Here is a 21,878-nt window from a genome sequence, read left to right as displayed (position 1 = left end):
TCACCAACCAGGTGATGATGAACAGTGAAAGTGAGGACCAACCATGGCAGGAATCTTCCTCCGTCTCGTAAATTCGGCATGAGATGGTTGGCAAGTTAAGTACAGCATTAACAAATGTTGACGATGATGATAATAATAATGATAATAATAATGTTAATAATGATAATGATAATAATGTTGATAATGATAATGTTAATAATAATAATAATAATAATAATAATACTATACTGCTAACAATAATGATAATAATAGTTATAATTATAATGATAATAATAATAATAATAATAATAATAATAATAATAATAATAATAATGATAATAATAATAATAACAATACTGATAATGACAATGTTATCAATAATGATAAAACAAGCCACAACAGGCATGACAGGAGTGAAGACAACAAATAAGATTAAATCTATCAGCAAAAGAAATACAACGTTACCAAGTGTTTTTGAGCGAGAGAGCAATATCTTTCTCCATAGATTGATCGTGCGACTGCAAGCATTGTTGACTTTGATTAATGAAATACCCCGACAAATGACCATGATAGTACGGACACTGATGAATGTATGTTAACAACCTCATCTTATCACTGGGGATAAGATTGTACCCACCGAAGGGTGACGAACTCCAAGCCAGACGAAGGACATTAAAACCCACATCATCCGTGGAGCAATGAACCCCTCTATGCGTCATCCTTGGCACGTCCATTTTGCAAGATCAAACACCATTCTTTAGTGTATTCAGCTGGCCCAATTACGTTTGAACTTTTATACCATGGAGTCATGGCAGTTCAAGCTGTGTGTGCTGGGAAGGAAGAAACACTAAACAAAGAGCATAGCGGAGCATTCTTTACGTTCCAATAAAAAAAAAAAAAAACAGGGGATAGAAAAGAAAAGGGGTATATGATGCATGTAGGTCCTAAATTGTCCCACAATTTTCTTCCTTTTTCAGGAATATCATATTGACAAAAACGTTTGATAGCTATGATATTTCAGATACATTTATGAAGCGGTTGTATGATCTTGCAGTTAACAATAATCACCAAAGGACAGATGCCTCTGAAGAGATTTACGAATCTCAAAGGAATTCAGTATTGAATTCAATTCCAATGCTATATTTATTTTCTTTACTGCTCTTCTCCTTTTCCTCTCTCCCTATCTATCTATCTATCTATTTATCTATCTGTCTATCTATCTATCTATCTATCTATTTATCTATCTATCTATTTATATATTTATCTATCTCTCTCTCTCTATCTATCTATGTATCTATCTATCTATCTATCTATCTATCTCTATCTATCTATCTATCTATCTATCTATATCTATCTATCTATCTATCTATCTATCTATCTCTATCTATCTATCTATCTATCTATCTATCTATCTCTATCTATCTATCTATCTATCTATCTATATATCTATCTATTTATATATTTATCTATCTCTCTCTCTATCTATCTATGTATCTATCTATCTATCTATCTATCTCTATCTATCTATCTATCTATCTATCTATATCTATCTATATCTATCTATCTATCTATCTATCTATCTATCTATCTCTATCTATCTATCTATCTATCTATCTATCTCTATCTATCTATCTATCTATCTATCTATCTATCTATCTATCTATCTATATATCTATCTCTATCTATCTGTCTATCTATCTATCTGTCTATCTATCTGTCTGTCTATCTACCTATCTATCTATCTATCTATCTATCCATCTATCTATCTATCTATCTATTTATCTATCTATCTATCTATCTATCTATCTATCTATCTATCTATTTATCTATCTCTCCTTTCTTTTTCTCTTTGAATCTTTCATGGTATATTGTTTTAATGCACTATAATTTGTTTTCTTGGCAGTCTGAAGATAGTAATCACATATAGCACATCTAGTGACCACTCAACTGTGTGTATTCAAGTTATATCCGCAGAGATGGCTGGTAATCGAAAAGGAAAAGAAATAAACGAGAGGTTTATTGTTCACAATGCTTGCTCGTTGTTTCAGCGGAAATTGTCTGTTGGTCAGTTTTGTTCTTCGTCAGCTTGGTTATTTGAGCCTTTGTTTTGTCGATGATCGTTCTCCTCCGCTCTAACCAAGGAGAGTTGAGTTCCCGTCGAAAAGCGATACCAGTCATCCATCCCTATACCCGAAAACCTACGTGTTCACTTACAGATAATTTATTGACCATTGCACCGTTGTGTTACGAACGCTGCACAGATATCTATTTCAGATTGTAAACCGAAGCACGCGTGTGCGAGAATTTAACTCTTTCATTGCCCTTGGCAATCGTTTTGAATGTAATGCAAACGACATTTTTAGATAGCGGTTCAGAAGGGTTAACTGTAGCTGGGAGGGGTTTCTGCGTTTCTGTATCACATTAGAGGCTTTTATGTATTATTTGGAGATGCGTTCACTCCAAGGACGATGGGGAGATGTCTTCTCTATTAACATATATCTCACGTGGTTGGCGTCTTGTGATCCAGTGTTGGGGTTTAAAAAGGCATTTCTATCATGTTGTGATTGAATTTATCATTCATCATTCATTTGAAATCATAAATCCTCCAGGTATCAAGTAGTCGATACGTTGTACTTAATACACAAAAACAGATGCAGATGGGTGGGAGGTTTAGTTTATATGCATCTATACTACTTTGGCTCCCGGGGTGAACGGTGTTACCGCAATTTGGCGGTGATAATCAGATAATGATGGTTTATAATAATAGATAATATACATAAAAATGATAAGATAATGATAGCATTGTATAACACAATGGTAGCCTGCTCGTAATAGCTGTTTAAAAAACACGAAATGACAAATGTGGTAACAATGATAATGATTACAATCAAAACTATAAATGAAAAATGTATAGATAACCATGTACGTATTAGCGCCAAAGAATGTCTTTTCGAAGTATTGCCCTATTGCATCGAAGTTATTCATTAAACTTCCCCTATTCGAGATAAGTTGCTCGCAGCTAGAGTGACCGTATGGAGGATTCTACTTCTTCTCCTCCTTCTCCTCCTCCTCCTTCTTCTTCTTCTTCCTCTTCCCCTCCTCCATCTCATTTTCTTCTTCTTACTTTTTCCTCGTCCTCCTCCTCGTCCTCCTCCTCCTTCTCCTTCATCTTCGTGAGGTCGTTCATCATCAGCATGAGATTTTTCTAATTCTTCTAAACATTTATAGTGATTTAAACATGCATGTTGTGAATGACATGATTGATTTGGAGTCTGACAAATTTGACAAATTATTCTGTAAGGGCCAATCCCCCAAACTTGAGCGATGTTATCGCTCCTTCGTGCCCCGTGGCGGAGAACAATATTCGACACCATTTTGAAATGTCAGTCACGACGAATCTAATGTCTTTTTTTTTCTCGGTCCCACGCATCATTCATCATAAAATAGACAACCACTAGTGTAGAATCCGATGTTTCCAGTGTGTTACAACCATGTTTTGATGTATAACGATGATTTTGCCTTCGGCTGATGCATTCTCTGCAAAGGAATGCGGTTGAAAAGATATTAGTTTGATCCATGCTGATACGGCAGCCGATTTTTTGTTTCATGAACACAACGTTTCAAAGAGGTCTGACTACCATTTAGCCACCGCGGTGCACCGTCTTGCATCGAGATGAACAAAATTGAACTTGGAAGATTTACGTGCTATATGGCTAGATGTGATGTTTGGCGCATGTTTACAACAGAATTCATTTAATATCGTGTCAAATGCAGCTAGATACATTCATCACAATCTTAGCAACATACAACCTAACGCTGTTCACTTATTTCATCATGTTAAGGCTGATAAGGGGTCATGTAAGTTATATAACTTACATCGAAAACAACTATTTCTAAAACCCCCCGTACTTATCAAAATTGCACTCTCAATGCCAGACAAAGCAAAATAGAACCTTTTCAATGATACCCCCTCATCTATTGTTATTATTAAAGATATTACTATTGTTATTGTTATTACTAAAGATATCCCATATTTTCTTAACAATTTCTTTGATTTTAGTAGGTTTGATCTTTTATATCTCAAATTCTCTCTGAGTTTGGAGACTCTGAAACCATTTCTTAGCCATGTTAGCTGACTAACGAATGAAGGTGCTCCTTGTAAGACAACAAACGAAAAGAGATTCAATGTAAATATGAAGGAGAAGTCTGCGCTCATCTGAAGAATTTCTCTCAATGATAAATTGCACTTTACTTCGAAAAAAAAAAGAAAATGCGCTTTCAGGATTTTAACGCTGTCTGCATTAAAACACCAAGCATTTTCTTATCATGCCGCGGGCAAAACAATTATCATATTCGTCCCATTCATCTTTTTTCCTTGGCATCAATGTCCTTATTCATTTTTTTTTTTTGGTTTTTTTTTTCTTGTCACCACAGTTGCAGGTCACCAGACCTTATAGGATTGTTCTCTAAGTTGGCAGAAAGGATGAGAACATCACCTGTCTGTTCTCTTGTTGTCGCACTGTCCGACTCTCCTTTGCGAGAATGCACTTTAAGAAGCTGCAAATGTTACGAATTTTGCAAAGAGCTTCATTACTGAGATTTTTTTTCTCTATATCCTTGCAAGCAGCACGAAAATGGTGTTCTTACAAAACTACTGTGAGAATAGAAAACACAGGCTTCTTCTTTGTCTTTTCTTTGAGAGAGAGAGAGAGAGAGGGAGAGAGAGACACATACAGACAGACAGACAGACAGACAGGGGGTCTTCATTGTAGTCTTGATATATACTACATATTTTTGTATGATTTCAGAATACATTATCAAGATTTCTGTCGGTAAGTGCAAACCATTGTTCAGACAAAAAACAAGTTGTGAAGTAGAAATGGGTGTCAACCTTAGACAATTAGATCATAAAGTTTTCGAGAAAAATATATTTTCTTGGCTGAAGTATCAGATTATTTGAGAAAACGAAATTGTTGATGACATAATTAAAGCAACAACGCAGGCATATGTGGTGCTGCGAATGTTATTCAGTCACTGTTTATTTCTTGTTCTCGGAGCTAGGTAGATTTAAGAACAATTCTACAAAACGAGGTCTAAGTTGACTTTTGATAAATATATAGCGAGAAGGTCCATCAATGTCGACAAAATAGCGAGAAAGTTTAAAACTTTCAATTAGTATCGTTTATACCACAGAAAATGGAGGAGGAGGAGGAGTAATATCATCCGGCATGCATTGCCCCTATGATAGAAATATTAAAATATTCCTGATGATCATTCTCAATAATGTCTGCGATCACACGTACAATTGATTTGGTGTGCGACATTGCTGGATCCAAACGAGATGCCAAATGCACTTCATTCAGAATTCATCGCTCTTTTTTTCCACTTTGTAAGATTGTGCATGTCACATTCCTGTCTACATGTTGTAATATCCAATTGGTGAAAATATTTTTTACCGAGTTGAAGTCAAGAGCTGATCGTTTCGGCGTGGTTTCAACTTCGACTTTGCTTGACGTAAAGTGCATTACGTTGGGCAAACAGACTAGGGTGGGATTGGTCCAAGGAGAGGAATGAGAAGATCTCTTTCAGTTTATGTCGAAAACGACGGGGAGATCGGTAGGGAAGGTGACAGACACTATTTCAGTGTTTCGGTGAAATCAAATCGTCTTTCGCTTCCTCTCCGAGATTCGGTTCCGCCACTTTACCTCGTTTCTCAGTGTGTCCGTCGTGGAGGATTTACCGCTTTCGTGCTCTTTGGAGAGAGCAACATTATGATCGCCATCACCGACGCCAACATCCGCCCCGGGCTACGCCGGCGGAGGGACGCGGCGGTCAACTATCGCTCTCGCTGTAAGCTTCTCACTCAAGAAGAGATCGAGAGAAGGTCTGGTACTGTTCCTCAGATCGACAGCAACCAAAAAACACGCAAAAAACTTCTCAAAACTATTTGTTAGTGAAGAGCAATCCTCTAGAAACAGTCGTGATAGCGTAAAACAAGCACCTTTATATTTTCTTTCGCCCCCCTCTCTCTGTCTGTCTATCTATATATATCTGTCTATATATCTACATTTATTTATTTATATATTCATGTATCTATCTTTATATCTATCTATCTATCTACAATATTGCGTTAAACAAATACATACTGATACTGAACGTTTTCGCCGTGCACTCTTCGGAGTAGAACCGCACGTATGAAACAAGAAGCGCAAACATGACGAATGGTTTGCTCGTTTTGTATATATTGTTATGTTCGCGCTTCTTGTTTCATACGTGCGGTTCTACTCCGAAGAGTGCACGTCGAAAACGTTCAGAAGCAGTATGTATTTGTTTCGCGCAATTTTGAAGTTTTGTACCACCAAGCATCTCTTTGTATATCTACAATATCTATCTATCTATCTATCTATCTATCTATCTATCTATCTATCTATCTATCTGTCTTTATCTCTCTCATAATTATTATTTCAGTCCAGTTACCCCTTTATTAATCTTTTCTATCATAATTTCAATCAATCTCTACGCTCTAAGAAAATAATATGTTTGACTTTGCACCTTTAAAGGCGCTCTTATAATGCTGGTCTAAAAAGTTACACCAGAAACGTGCTCCCAGTGTACATTGCTTATATGTGCAAAGATGAACTGTGGTTTTTTTTTTTTCTTAGAGTGTAGTGCACAGTCGAGTGTCACTGATGGCGATGAATAGGCGTGCCATTGCAGCCGTTAACGTTATGATGCTCTGAAGACAATGTTTCTTTCGCAGAGAACAAAACTGGAAAGTGTGGAATTTCCCTATGAATCTGTACGGAAAGATCATAAGACTTTATTTATTTATATACTAACCGCACGAATTGGAGACCACTGATGCTGGCGACACCCACGACACACACCACTGAATCCCAATCTGAACCTGAAACCGAAATCTTCCACGCAGTCAGCAACCAGCGGATTACTTCGAGCAATGCTTGGAGACACTGCACGCAACGAAACGGAAAGAGTCCCTGAGGGATGAAATATACCGCGGGGATACCGAACTATTTCAAACTACTCATTTGGCCTAGATTTAGCGTATAAATCACCGCAGTCCTGTCTGTTCCTATCTTCTCACTATGTGTGCAATTTTCCACCACTTGGATGACACATGCAAAAAAAAAATGTCATACTTCTACATCGTGGTAAAGTCACTGAAATACCCAAATGATTAGCGACGTTTAGATTGATTCCTGTACCTGCATAGTTATATGAATGTTTGTTTGTGTTTTATTGTATCATAATAATGGCAGAGTTGGCATTCTTCCCCATATTGTATCGCGGCACAAAACACCATCCTGTGAATAGTCACTAATTTAATTTCATTATTTCATGCGCAGCTACGCAATCTCCTGCTTGGCGAAATAATTGTTGTGCTCATGGGTAGGAAGAAAATTGAAAATTCTTTATGAAAATAAAAACAAATCAGTAAATCATCTCGGGGAGTGGTTTCAGTCATAGCGTTTGGAACCGTTTGGAAGACGGAAGTGACTCTTGAAATTGAATAAGTAAACGCGTCAAATTATGTTGACTTGGAAGCACTTCAAGGTTTCTCTGCAAACGGTCTTGATACTTCAGTTGTGCTTGTGCGTTGATGTGTGTTGACTGTGAGTTTAATGCGCAGCAACAGCAAAGTAAAAAAGGAAACAAAAAAGTGTTGATAAAACAATCTGAACGCCATAGCAACTCATTTATTTGGACCTAATATTCACAAGAAGCGTCTTCATTAAAGAGTGTAACAACTAAGATAAAGGGGAGGGGGGCAGAGAAAGAGAGAAAGATCACTGAAACAAATGCGATATCGAGATATTCCAATGGCACTAGTGACGTATTCCATTGACTATAAATGATCGCTTTATGTTTAGTTGTGAATTGTGTATCGTTGTAATATTCTGTAGTTCAGGGGACTGCATTATATACGTTTCAAGTTTGCCTTTCAGTAGCTCCTCCATTTCCATTTTCAGTCTACTATAAAACAAAATGTATTTGTGTATGATATCATGTTACATGGAATGCACTGTTATTTTGTCGGGTGTAATATACATGTATATTGTTTGGAATTATGAATGAAAATGAATGAATGAATAAATGAATGAATGAATGAATGATTGATTGAATGAATGAATGAATGAGTGAATAAATGAATGAGTCAGTGAATGGATAAATGAATGAATGAACTAATGAATGAATGAATGAATGAACGAATGAGTGAGTGAATGAATGAATGAATGAATGAATGAATGAATGAATGAATGAGTATGAGCAATGTTGGAAACCATTCAGTAAATAGGCGGCTTGTTGTAGATACGTTGTAGATATACAGTACAGACAGAGAAGAGAGAGAGAAAGAGATGGAGAGATGTGTATAACTATTATTATGCAGAGAAGAGACAGACAGATGTATATCTCCTTCTTCAATTAAACGGATATACGTCATAATCCAAATTCTATGAATAACAAACATTATCATGGCTCACCAGCGACGCCATTGCACAGCGTACGTGCCATTGGTTTTCTTTCGACTCTCTTGTTTTCCCCCTCCCCGCCCCCTAATTTTTTTAGTGGCATTACTGTATCATGTTATCAAGAAAAAAAAACAGGGGACAAACCTGGTCATCTTGCTGTGCAATCAATTATTTATCTCTCACGCTGCTTTATCTCTTCTTCATTCCGTGTTTCCATTAAACAAATCAGTTTGTCATTCGTTACCCTCAGCCTAGTGGTTTTCTACCTCCCGCTCTCTGCTACCCAGGAAGGTGTGATTCTAATTTCCTTTCCCATTTCGTCTCATTATCGCGTTTTTCTCCAGTGATAAACTGGAGCGATCTGTTACCTCCGGGATTTTTTTTTTTCCGTGGGACATCCCAAATTACACGCCCGCCTCCTTCTCCTATCTCGTATTTTGTTGACCTGTGACAAACTCCACCGATTTGCCAAGAAGGGAAAGTAAACTTCAATCCAGAGTTCTGCATTGGATCAAAAACCTTTCCATCTACATGCTTCTGTCTCCTTGTGCTGATTGTTCCATTACCTGATTGATTCATTCATTACAATGCTTCCCTCCTTGAAAGGGGAAAACAAAAAAATTGACTGACACAGCTGAAGCTCTGAAGACGAGCAAAACCTTAAATCAAAGTGATAACATGCAACACTAACGTGTCAATTGGAAAACCGTTAAAATATTTTGTAAAGTATGTATGGTCGTCATCTCTTTGCTTTCATAGAACATTTCCCTTTTTCTCATTTACATCGCAGGATCTCGAGCAAGAGGAGGACAACCTGATCAACGCCCTCGAAAAAGTCCTCACCAAGGAACCTGTCGATGATGACGAGAATGAGACCGACAACTCCGACAATGATTCGACAGAAGATGCTCAGCCATCTGACAGGGAGCTGTCACAGCTGCTCTCCCTGCTACGAGAGGATGTCGCCGCCGACCAGGAGAAGAACGGGAAAGGCAGGTCGGCGTACACGTTTTACCCTTCCGTGACGCTCTTCACAGGGGCCTTAGAACCTCTCGCCACAGGCTTCCTTCCAAACCGATATTCCTGGCAGAAGAAAGGATTCATGGGAGGGGCCATGGAACCACTTGGCGCCGGATTCATGAAAAAGAGATTTAACGAAGGTATGAGGGGGGAAAAGAACACATGTAAACAAACTTTGATGTTGCATGATTTGTTGATACGTGGATGGCATTATTGTGACAACACTTTGAAGTAAAAGTATTCTCATGTGATGTAATTCTACATTTTAGAGAGGAAAGGATGTAGAAACTCGTCAGACAAGGGATTGCGATTTTCAGCTGCCCTGTAAATAAATAAATGATGACGGGCATGATGTTATCGTAACTTTTTCATCGTGTATTTGTTCAAAAAGAGAACTACTAGGTAAACTTGCAGAAGATTTATAGCTTTGCAGTCTCCCTATCGACTCACACACACGAACACACACACATACATATTACATACAAACAGACACATACAGCATTGTTCGTCAGCATACATACATCATTGTAAATAACGAAAACATAGAAAATATAAAGAAGAGATTAACCACGGTTGAGCAAATGGAATGTATTAGTTATCCGATGAACAATATACTTTGCCTTTATGCAACTGAATGACAAATTGCCCTACATCGACGTAAATAAGCACTGAATTGATCAGTGTTTTAGTAGTAGCCATGTAAAAAAGTCATGAGCGTACGTATTCGAGCAGGATTCGAACCTGATCTCCGGACAGGCGTCATCTTCACTTGACCACGGAGATAGTGGAGAGGATTTTTTTTACCATGACTACTACTAAAACACTGATCAGTGCTTATTTACGTCGATGGAGAGTAATTTGTCCATCATTTGCATAAAAACCTCTCGATGGCGGAATTTCATGAATTTAAATATTAAGCTTTGTCTTGTTTGCTTTCATAACAGGTGCGCTCGAGCCTCTCAATGCTGGTTTCTACTCAAAAAAGAGGACCGAAGAGAAAAGGTCTTTTGGAGCCATGGAACCTCTCGATGCGGGATTCTACTCCAAGAAAGATTTTAGTGGTGCCATGGAACCACTCGATGCCGGCTTCTTCAAGAAAGGTTTCGGCGGAGCAATGGAGCCACTGAGCTCAGGATTTGTCAAGAAAGGCTTCGGGGGTGCTATGGAACCTCTAAGCTCTGGTTTCGTCAAGAAGGGTTTCGGAGGAGCGATGGAACCATTGAGCTCTGGCTTCGTCAAAAAGAGCTTCGGTGGTGCAATGGAACCTCTAAGTTCTGGGTTCATTAAGAAGGGCTTCGGCGGTGCAATGGAGCCTCTTAGCTCTGGGTTCGTCAAAAAGGGCTTTGGTGGTGCAATGGAACCACTTAGCTCTGGTTTCATCAAGAAGGGCTTTGGTGGTGCAATGGAACCACTAAGTTCTGGGTTCATCAAGAAAGGCTTCGGTGGCGCAATGGAACCTCTTAGCTCTGGGTTCGTCAAGAAGGGCTTTGGTGGTGCAATGGAACCTCTTAGCTCTGGTTTCATCAAGAAGGGCTTTGGTGGTGCAATGGAACCACTAAACTCTGGCTTCATCAAGAAGGGCTTCGGTGGTGCAATGGAACCACTAAACGCTGGTTTCATCAAGAAGGGCTTTGGTGGTGCAATGGAACCACTTAGCTCTGGGTTCGTCAAGAAAGGCTTCGGCGGCGCAATGGAACCATTGAGCTCAGGGTTTGTAAAGAAAGGATTCGGTGGTGCAATGGAACCTCTACACGCAGGTTTCGTCAAGAAAGGCTTCGGTGGCGCAATGGAACCGCTGAGCTCTGGTTTTGTCAAGAAAGGTTTTGGCGGCGCCATGGAACCACTAAGCTCTGGATTTGTCAAGAAAGGTTTCCATGGAAGTATGGAACCGCTAAATGCAGGTTTTGTAGGAGGTAAGAGGGACTTACACGAAGGTGCCATGGAACCTCTTGCCTCAGGTTTCATGGCTGGAAAGCGAGGCTTCGGTGGTGCCATGGAGCCGCTAGCTGCAGGCTTTCTAAAGGACAAGAAAGATCTCAATTCGGATTCCGCAGAACCTCTTGAGACGGGATTCCTTAAGGACTAAACTCACCCCTTCTTCTGGACGTTGATATTTTGTTCTCGGATTCCAGCTGATTTTCTGAATGCATAGCATATTTATCTCTAAAAAAGGGTAAATCTTTGAATAAGCTAAACATGTGGAAAGTATTTCTTACATTCTACTAAAACAACTAAAGAATCGGCGTCATTTTGGATGAAACTACATCATCATTAAAAAAAAAAGATGTGTGAGCCATAATTACCGTGATGTCATGATTTTTTTCCTAGATGTACTCTTTACTCGCAGACTTCCATGCTTGATAATTTACGTTCAGTACTTTGGCTCGTATGTGACTCTTTATTAAAGTCTCATAATACGAAAAAGATACAATGAGTATACTCATTTTTTTTTTTGAGGGGGGGGGGATGAGGAGAAAGGTATACTACTTGTGATTGATGCTTGAAATGCATTACTTTGTTCGTGGTGGGAAGGGGGATGACGTCTCCACCAGTCGCAGCAATTTCATTTTCGCCTTTTTCCCCCATCAGGAAGATGTGTCCGAGCAGAGAAAATACTATGTTTTAGAAGAAGATTACAATTACGAGGTGGATGAATATTGATATGTCTCCGGCATAGCACACTTCGTTCACGAAGAGGACCATCGTGCGTCAATGCAGGCTGCCTGTCGTTATAAAGTTTGATTTCTTTATAAAGTTCGTCATAAGATTTAATACGTGTCACATTTATTTACAATCGAGTGTCAAATTTAATTCTGACTTCACGATAGTGAGCCAAAAAATAAAAACTATTTACTTCTCAACAACTGGCATGTATCTAACACTCCATGCATTGTCTGAAACACTATAACTTTCAAATCAAAATTCTTTTGGCGCTATGTGAGGTGGCACAAGGTTGAGGATCTGATTTGTAATTTTGTCTGTTTATTTATCTATTGGCTACTACCGTGTTTAGATTGCTTTCAATTGGTTCTTCTAAAGAAACCACCATGCTCTCTTTTTTTATTCAATCTACATGTTTCTCCTAAATCTCATTGCAAAATACTTTACGTCTGGAAATATTAAAGTGCGTGAAGTATAATATCTATACCTACGGAAACATTCTCTGGCCATACGGGTATTCGAATTGAATGTTGGATATGATGAGAAGTGGCAAGGAATAACTGTAGGATATCCCAATCTATGGATAGCTCACAGCTTCTCAATCTTTTCGGAAGACCGGCCATCTACTTAGATCTGTCTTGTACAATCAGCATCATTACTTCATGTCCAACCGCACGTAGAGCTCTCAGACTTCAAGAGTGCAGGGCGATGGCATATAATGCCAATAGAGGGCGTTGAACAGTGCCGAGAGTCGATCATGTGGTCAGAGCTGCATATGGGGGAATTCTAATGTTCGGCTTGCACGCAAGAAGGGAATAACGCCAACCAGAATTAGTCTCTTCAAGCATTTTGAACAGGTGGCTGAAGGCACACTGGCAGTCCTCCTGTGCGGCTGAAAATGTGGTGACATTATACAACTACGATATATTGTGAAATTGCCCAGTCCTTTGTTGTGGCTTTTTCTTTTTCTTCTTCTTCTTTTTATTCGATGTTCGTCCTTTTTCCCCTTCATCCCAATGACAAATAATGAAGGCCAGTGCGTAAAGATATGCACAAATCAAAAGCGTAATTTTGTATCCATGGAAACTATTCCTTCCGTCTCTCCATTCCCACCCCCTCCCTTCCCACTATCAAGAATAAAAAGTACGATGAATAGATACAATAGATACGTTTTTTAAATATTTTGAAATATATTTTATCACTCCAATGTCAGTGGATTCACAAAGCAAAATTATCATGCACTAATCGTTATCCTTTATTTTTCAAAGGATATTTGAAGAATGACATTATTTTTTAATGTACGTTATTATGATTTATCTGCGCGGTATGTTCACTTTTACAGGAAAGAAAGGGGATAGTACTCATTGGAAGAATTTTGTTACATGTTCGCATCCAAGATTAAACCTTTACTCTGTGTGTGTGCTTATAATTATGTTTACTTTTCGAATTATTGCTTTTTGAATGAGAGATAATGCACTTTTCGTTAGATCAGCTCGTCTTGATCAAGTGTACTGATGCAATATTTACGAAAGCCGCTGGCATGGCAGTTTTGTGCGCCTGACTGTTCTTAGATCCTTCTGTGTGAATACTACCGTAGATTTTAGGAAGAATATTCCAAGAGAGCAGCGAGAGAGAGAGAGAAAAAAATGTTTCCTTTTGTGCGACTTCTCCTCCAGATTCGCAGAGTTTTAGGGGGCTAGTGAGAGTGTGTGTCTGCTACCGTCGGTAGACGGGAGTCTTTAATGTCCATCAGCTCTTTCGGTACTAAAACACTGCTGTATTCACATTTTATTCTTATTGTTTAAACATATAGGGATTCTGACGCTTGAAGGTAAAGAAAAGTGACTGTTTGTGGAGAGCACTTTATGCGTGCCCCAAGATATTTGGCGGTAATACTCGCTTCCATGACTATCTTGGTTGAAAGAAAAAACCAAATATAGGCATAATACTGTATCTATTAACACTGAAAATGCACAGACTTACAGTAACTTGTTCGTCATGTAACATAAGTGACTTTGAATCAATAAATCTATCGAAAATACTACTTCTTAAATTTGAACAGGAGTGATGGTCTTTTTTTGTGAACCTTGCGCATATAACGCATCTTACACACATACAGAGAGAGAGAGAGAGAGAGAGAGAGATATCATATATTTATATATATATATATATATATATATTATAGTATAAACATATTATACATACATATGTATATATATATATATGCATATATATATATATATGTATTATATATATTATATGATATATCTATTCTTGATATATCTGTGTATATTTTACTATTACATCGTCGTGATTCTTCCATAAGTTCAAGACGGACAAGAATGTCAAGAAACGCAGTAGTAATCAACTAACAAATAAACAAACCTGTCGTATTCAAATTATTGTCAGGCTTTAAACTGGGGCAAATGGTGGTTGTTGTTATACATGTTACTTTTTATTGTTAAAGGAAAAATAATATGACTCTCTCTCGAATGGAAAGCAAAATATCCAATTAGACAAAACATTCAAATATAAATGTATGCATATGTATGACAATCAATGATCATCATCCAGCTAAACGGATAGATGATATGTTTTTAGAAGAGAAGAAACACACAAAAAAAGAATACATAAGAACGAAAAATAGTCCAAAATCGATTACTCTCGTCTTTATCTCCATATTTGAGAGTGTTTTCATGGCAGACAATTTTACTGTTTATGCCATATCAACTTTTTTGAATATAACTAAAGTTTTATATTGCTGAATCAGTGCAGACGTCGTTAGTCTTCCAAAGATCTTTTCAGACTAGTCTGATACAGTAAAGTTCGTTTAAAATATCTTTAATTTATTTATTGGTCGTTATAATTGCATCTGCCAAAAATGTTTATTAATTACCTTTGAAAACATGACCAATAAAATCATTATATCGTATTTCAAGATCTACATCCAGTATAGTATCTTTTTTTAAAGATAGAAACATGAATATCAAATAACTCCATCCCCCCCCCAAAAAAAAGATAAAGAGGTAAAGTCATAAAATGCCAATGACTTTTTAATTTACAAAATGATCAAAGATTTCTCGTTCATGACCGAATGGAGTTATGTAACCTTTCCAGCTTTGAAACCATGATATCGGACTTCTCTTAGTTGGAAATGCTCTGATGAATCAATGTGTTTCTTATTTGCTACTCAAACTGGTCTTATGTTCATATTATTCCCTCTTTGTGAGCGCATTTGTTTCGATCCAATACTCTCTCATTCACTGGTCATTGGGCCTATAATCATGGTATAACAGTCACGAATATTAATACTACATATTATAGGGCTCATACGGGTAAATAATTCCTCATAGAGACGTGTGTTAACATTCAAATTTCAAAAAAATTCTCTAAAATAGGTGGGAAAAATGAGGTGTTTCACCTTCACTAACCTGGATAAGTGAGATATACCCTTTTATCCATCAAATTCCCAAGGCGGGTTCTTCAGCTCAAACTCTGTCCAAGGGTCAGCAAAGCGAGACTACGAGTTCTTTTTACTCAAAAGATCACCTATTTTCTGTACATGCACTCAATGAAATATAGTCCGTTCAAGTTCCATGAGAAAAGCTTTCATCTTCCAACCAAAATATAATTGCAGTTTGTAAAGGAATAGGGGTTATTCATACTCAATATCTCCAGCTATTCAGTTTTTTGCCAAAGTGCATTATTGATTTTTAATTAATCTTTTTTCTTCATTCATTTTGGTATCTTTGGTACGAACTTGTGAAGGGGTCTGGGACATTTCATTTTATTTACAGGTGTGAGTCCTATAAGATCAACCGGTGTCCAGTCATTCCATTCGGAGACCAAGCCACAAGAGGGCGTGCTCGTATAATTTGTTCGATTAACATTTACATCCATTTCCCAAATAGCGCACAACAATTTTTGCAACAAGTAATACATAATTATTACAGGACTAGGATAGAGGTTGCCAATTTGTTGAATTGAGCAAGCGCAATTACTATACACAACCTAACGGGTACAATCTAAATGTATACATAACGTTTATATGACAAGATAATGCCTGGATTTAAAAAAAACACACAACAAAAACAAGGTGATATCAGTAAAATTAGATGTCTCTCACAAATCGTTCCAGCGTGAGGAACCTACTGAAAAGCTAATAAAAATTGATAAGGCAGCTCGTATAGAACAAGCCCCAGGGACAGACAAAGAGGGAGAGAGAGGGGGGGGGGGAGATTGAAGAGGCAGGTAAACCGAGAGAAACGTGGAAAAAAAAAGTAAGGGCAACGTTCCAAGAACGAGAAAAGAAATGGATATCAATTATATATACAATTATTGTGAATGTGGACGGGCAGACAATGTTATTTTTATTCAATTTGCTATTTCATTCAATTTTATTTTCTTCATTTCTGCATTTTTAACAAAGTAAATATGAAATTACAACAAAAAAAATCTTCCAAATGTAATCATACTTTGAAAAATAATACCCCAAAAAACTATATCATAAATATAGTACAATACACTAATCATGCAATTAAAGAATGATTCATTACGAAACGAAATTACAATCTATTACAAAGAAACTTGTGTACCATCATTCATCAATTTAGTTGTGACTTGTTGTACCTGTATTCATATTGAAAAATAGGATGTAACCCTATATCACAAAACCGACAAAAGGAAGCAAGACATGGATTTTCGTTAAAGGGCAGAGACTGAAAGAGCAGACGTAAACTTTAAAATGTTGCATGACTTAAATTCAAATGGACTCTCCTAACCTATCTAAATATTGGAAAGAAAGTTCACACTCTGAAAAAGTGTGTTCTGGGAAAGAGACTCTGAAGTATAAGGTCTATTTACGCGCTTAATCTTTAATACCAATATGACCAAGTCGTGCTCTGTGCATCGAACGGGATGTGAAACTGCATAGTAAAGACAATAAAGGGATCATCAAATTGACCTGAAATGAAGCATGCTTCACTAACACATTCTATCAAAGACGTATACTTTCAAAGCAATAGCGTAATCCTTTCAAAAGTTATTAGATAAGTGAATAGTTTGTACAGGGTTTGTAAGAAATGAGAACGGGTCTCTAGAGAATGCCTAATCACACTCTTCTACACAAAAAAGTGGTCTAGAAAAACCGAAAAAAAAACAGTTCTCCATTCATTTTTAATGACCCCAAACTATAAAATAATGTAGGAGAATTTCTGATCTTTCAGAAAACAAGAAAATTCCAAGATTAAATATATATTTTGTGTCACTTATCATATTTATCACTTATTTTGAGTCGTCACGTAAAATCAGGGCTTTCGACTCCGTAGGGGTGCGACTTTTCGTTGGTTTTGTGATACACGGTCACATATAATAATAATGCAATGCAATGTGAAGACCTTAAAATTATTCAAAACCATGACTCAACAAGACTCGAGAAACTCAACGTCATGATCAGTAACCTGACAGAAAGTAGGATATAGAGCGTATATGGGGTCGTCCCACATACAGCCCATAAGTTATGCAGCTCACGAGTCATACAGCCCACGAGTTCGACATTGAGAAGAGGTCCATGAGTCATACAGCCCATGAGTTTGACACTAGGTATAAACAGCTCACGAGTTCGACAGATACAACACGGGGCTTAATGTGTCGGTCTTGTGGGCCTTGTTAGCTCAGTGTCGAACTCTTAGGCTGTATGACTCGTGAGCTGCATAACTTATGGGCTGTATGACTCGTGAGCTGTATAAGTCATGGGCTGTATGACTCGTGAGCTCTATGACTCGTGGGCTGTGTGACTCGTGGGTGTCTGTCTCGTGACGTGCACCGTGTATTATGTGTGTGCATATTTTAATATCATGTGTGAGTGGTAGGTAATGGTATTCACATTCCATACTACACCAACACTGTCGCTATATATATATATATATATATATATATATACATATATATATTTTATAATGTATATATATATACCCTGTATATATATATATATATATATATATATATATATAATCATATAGGGACATTATCATGTATATATAATCAGTGAAAACAAAAGAGAAAGAATAAGAAGTCATATCACTACTCCACCTCTCGAACATTATTTTCGTTACTGATTCATGTCTCAGACTTTCATCTGTGCATAAACATTAGATAAGATAGTTGTTCCATTTTGGCGGATCATGTGAACTGTTGATTGTGTCGATGACTGAGCAGAAGTGGCAATTCTGACAAAAAGACATCAAAGTAATGCAACGTGTGGGACTGTAGCTAAGCAGCACGTAACCGCGTGATTTGACCCGGCGGTGACTACTTCAGATTCAGAATACCCAATCAACGGTGATCAAGGTTTTAATCTATATATTTCCGTAAGTTACTGAATCGCGGGTTTCACAACTTTGGTTCTAGATATTTATAGAACATGGGTTTTTTTTTTGTGGGGGGGGGGGGGTATGATCACTGAAGACAGAATTTCGAGCAGCATGACGTTTACAGGGGGTACGTTTAAGGGAAATTTTATATGTTCCAGTGGTGGATCCAGAAGGGGACGCACCGGGCGTGCGCCCCCTTTTTATTTGTTGTTATTTGTGAAGTCGGAACGAATTTCTAAGACCTGACAAAAATGTGAAAGAATTTTATGAGTTTTGAGTCTGTAATTTGATGGGGAAAAAAAATCAATGTCCTTGCCTAGTTCTATCCTTAAACAAATACGCGGTGGCTTTAGTTTGCATTTCATTTTAACAGCAGGCCGTAAAAGAGACTAACGGCGAGGTGAGGGATTAAAACAAAAAAGGCAGCGAGCGCCTGTGTGTGTGATACCACTCGCTGTGGATTTTACACTCGTCCGAGCCTCGCTCGCCATTTTCCACCAACACTAGCTAGCATTCAAATAAATTGAGCCAGATGGAATATAAACCTAAGCCAAGAGGCCTAAAAAAAGGCTATTATTGATATTGGCTTCTGAATTTGACAAAGAAACTTGTCGCCCATGTCGCGACTCATCATGCACGTGTACCGATGTCGCTCATAATCGTTGACAAGGGCTTCATATCTTAATCATTAAACTGAGCTATTTAAGCTGTACTTCCAAACGAATTCGGCAGATGAAATGTGGAAATTTATGTTTTGATAATGCACGTGATTCCGTCTCGTGAGACAGGTATTAAGTTAATATTTTGCAGTGGAATTTATGTGTAATCACAGTGATCAAAATGAACTCCCTTAAAATCCCTTGAGAATATAACATATCCCAAAACCTGCAGTAAACTGAAAAAAAAATCAAGCTTTAATTAACCGAACGAAATTCATCATTTTTTTAAAAACTTATCAACCTACCCCCCCCCCCCTGTAAAAAACAAAAATAACCATATGTGAATATTGTCAGAACAAACCGTATTCCTGCTTAACCCTCTTAACGTGCACACAATTTACTATACTATTACCCAACTACATCTACCTAACCCCACCCATCACACACTTCTCTACATAGGCACGTACACACATATAAAGAAAAAAAATGTCTCACCTACCCTGCTCTTCTCATTTCGAATGTTGACATACATTTCCTTCTATTTACATTGCCTGCGCATGTTCTATTGATTAGTTTGAGCGGGAGAAAAAAAAGATGAATTTGAACTTGAACTTGATGTGAAATGTGTTAAAGAGGCGATGTAATGGACATGAATGAGGTTTTAGTGAAAATATGAAATGAGCTAAACAGACTTAAAGTTAAACTTAATCATGTCGAATTGTAAATAATTCATGATGTTGTATACATGAACGTATGTTCTTTATACAGCAAAAAATGGCATGCTCCTTTTCGCACATTATAGTCAGTTTTAACATGCGAGGAGTCATTAATTCGTCACTGTGTAATGAGGGAGTAATATCACATCAAGAAAGCGACGAACGCTTGTGGGACCAATGGTGTAGCACAAGCCGAATCCCAAGCCCGTCAGCCATCGAGAGTCACTAGTGATTACCCTAATTGTAAGCCGGTATTAAGTGTACGCTGAGTGCAAGGACAGGCCTGGCTGTTAATTAATTGCTGCGCTGCTATGGATGGACAGGTCTAAGTAATAATTTCCCTGCTACCGTTAAAAAAAAAAAGCATCATTAAATACAAACCTCCGTACATGAGTACCCTTTGAATATAAAAAAAGAGAAAAAAAGAGGATAAGGCTGTTTTTTTCTTTGTATCCATGTCACGACACGGATTTTTTTTCCCGCATCAGGTAAGTTTTTTTTTTCATTCAATTTACTCATTCAATCTCCCTCTCTCTCTCTTCCCACCCCCTTTCCCTGTTCAACTCCAATCCTTTTTTTTTTCTATCTACATGGAAGTCTAATCCTCCCTCTTTCTTTTTCTCTGTCTCTCTGTCTCTGTCTCTATCTCACTCTCAATTTTTTTTTCTATCAGTGGAGATCTATCCCCTCCCCTGTCTCTTCATATATTTTTCTTCTCTCTCGTAACACGCTCTCCCACTGGTGCGCTCTCCTGTATGCAAGCTGAACTACCACTTTCACTGTGGACAGAAACTTAATGGCAACATGCAGTTAGACGAATAAGGTTTTATTTTCAGCTACTTGAAACCAGTAACTGCGGCTTTTTTTAATCCACATTATGTACTTTCTGCTTCAAGAAATTTCTGGATTTAAATAGCTCCGTGGGACTGATAAGATTTTTTCTTCCCTTTTCCTTCTTGTTCTTAACATGCTCTTCATCGTGCAGTTTTGTTTTAGAAGGCTGGATTTGAGATTCATCATCACATCAAGTGGTTGGGAACCAGGTCCCCTCGCGTTCGAACGTTCATGGAATTTGACATGCTGAGAATACAGACGAAAGAAGCGTGGTTCTCCATGGAAATAGTGTCAGCAGTGGTCGGCGATTTCGTCCGCACTGTTTGAGTAAGGTATATCAGACAATCTTCGGAGATGCACTTTCATATCAGCGGACATTTTCCGTATTGTTCGACTGTATCATCCTGATGCGAAACGATACGACAGCTAAATGGTGCGTGATTGCACGGCGACCATAGCTTTAACGGTTTTGCCTCACGAAACGGCGGTCGACGTTCGCTTCCACTTTTAACGAATGCAGCATCTCTTGCTGCACTTATAATATCTGATATATTCCGTATCGCTCGTGCCCATCAATGACATACGAAATTAAGCGATAGTTTAAATCATGCGCTCTTGGAAACGTATAGGTACATCATCGCCCGTTTGTGGTTCCGTGATTCTCAACATTGATAGCTACCACATTTACAGTGTTACGAGTCTAGAATCATAAAGAGGGCTACAAAGTGATCAGGACGGTACCGGAAAAGAGTTAGTATGATTAGACATTACTTATAGTCCGTATCTTTCATCCCTTTCTCTTTATTTCATTGTCACTGTTGGAGGTTTTGTTGTGTTTTGTTTGTTCATTTTTGGGTTTGTTTGGGTTTTGTTGTTGTTGTTGTTGTTGTTTGTGTTGTTTTTTTTTTTTTGCTGCTCGTTTTGCTAATACTCCTGTAGCCACTTGAATTATTGGGTGCAATTCACAAACTCGACACCCATGAGTTATATACAGTCCACGAGTCATACAGCCCACGAGCTATAGACACTAAGTGAACAAGGCCCACGAGATCGACATCAACTAAAATAGATCCAAGAGCTATACGGTCCATCAGACACTAGGCAAATAAGGTCCATGAGCTCGACATCAATTTAATAGACCCAAGA

The 21,878-nt window shown here is 37.9% G+C and overlaps 1 protein-coding gene across 1 annotated transcript in view; it reads left to right on the top strand.

Moving 5' to 3' along the window:
• Window positions 1-11,946, top strand: part of LOC139711406 (uncharacterized) — a 78,285-nt gene extending 66,339 nt beyond the window's left edge. The window contains exons 2-3 of the mRNA XM_071623291.1: window positions 9,262-9,631; window positions 10,436-11,946. Of these exons, the coding sequence (XP_071479392.1) occupies window positions 9,262-9,631; window positions 10,436-11,577 (1,512 nt within the window). The 3' untranslated portion in view covers window positions 11,578-11,946. The remainder of the gene's footprint in view (window positions 1-9,261; window positions 9,632-10,435) is intronic.
• The last annotated feature ends 9,932 nt before the right edge of the window (window positions 11,947-21,878 follow it).

The sequence above is a fragment of the Diadema antillarum genome, unplaced genomic scaffold (assembly GCF_040938485.1).
Source record: "Diadema antillarum isolate AM-2024a unplaced genomic scaffold, OU_Dant_1.0 seq00001655_RagTag, whole genome shotgun sequence".
Taxonomy (NCBI): domain Eukaryota; kingdom Metazoa; phylum Echinodermata; class Echinoidea; order Diadematoida; family Diadematidae; genus Diadema; species Diadema antillarum.
This window is presented reverse-complemented; position numbering and strand designations above follow the sequence as displayed.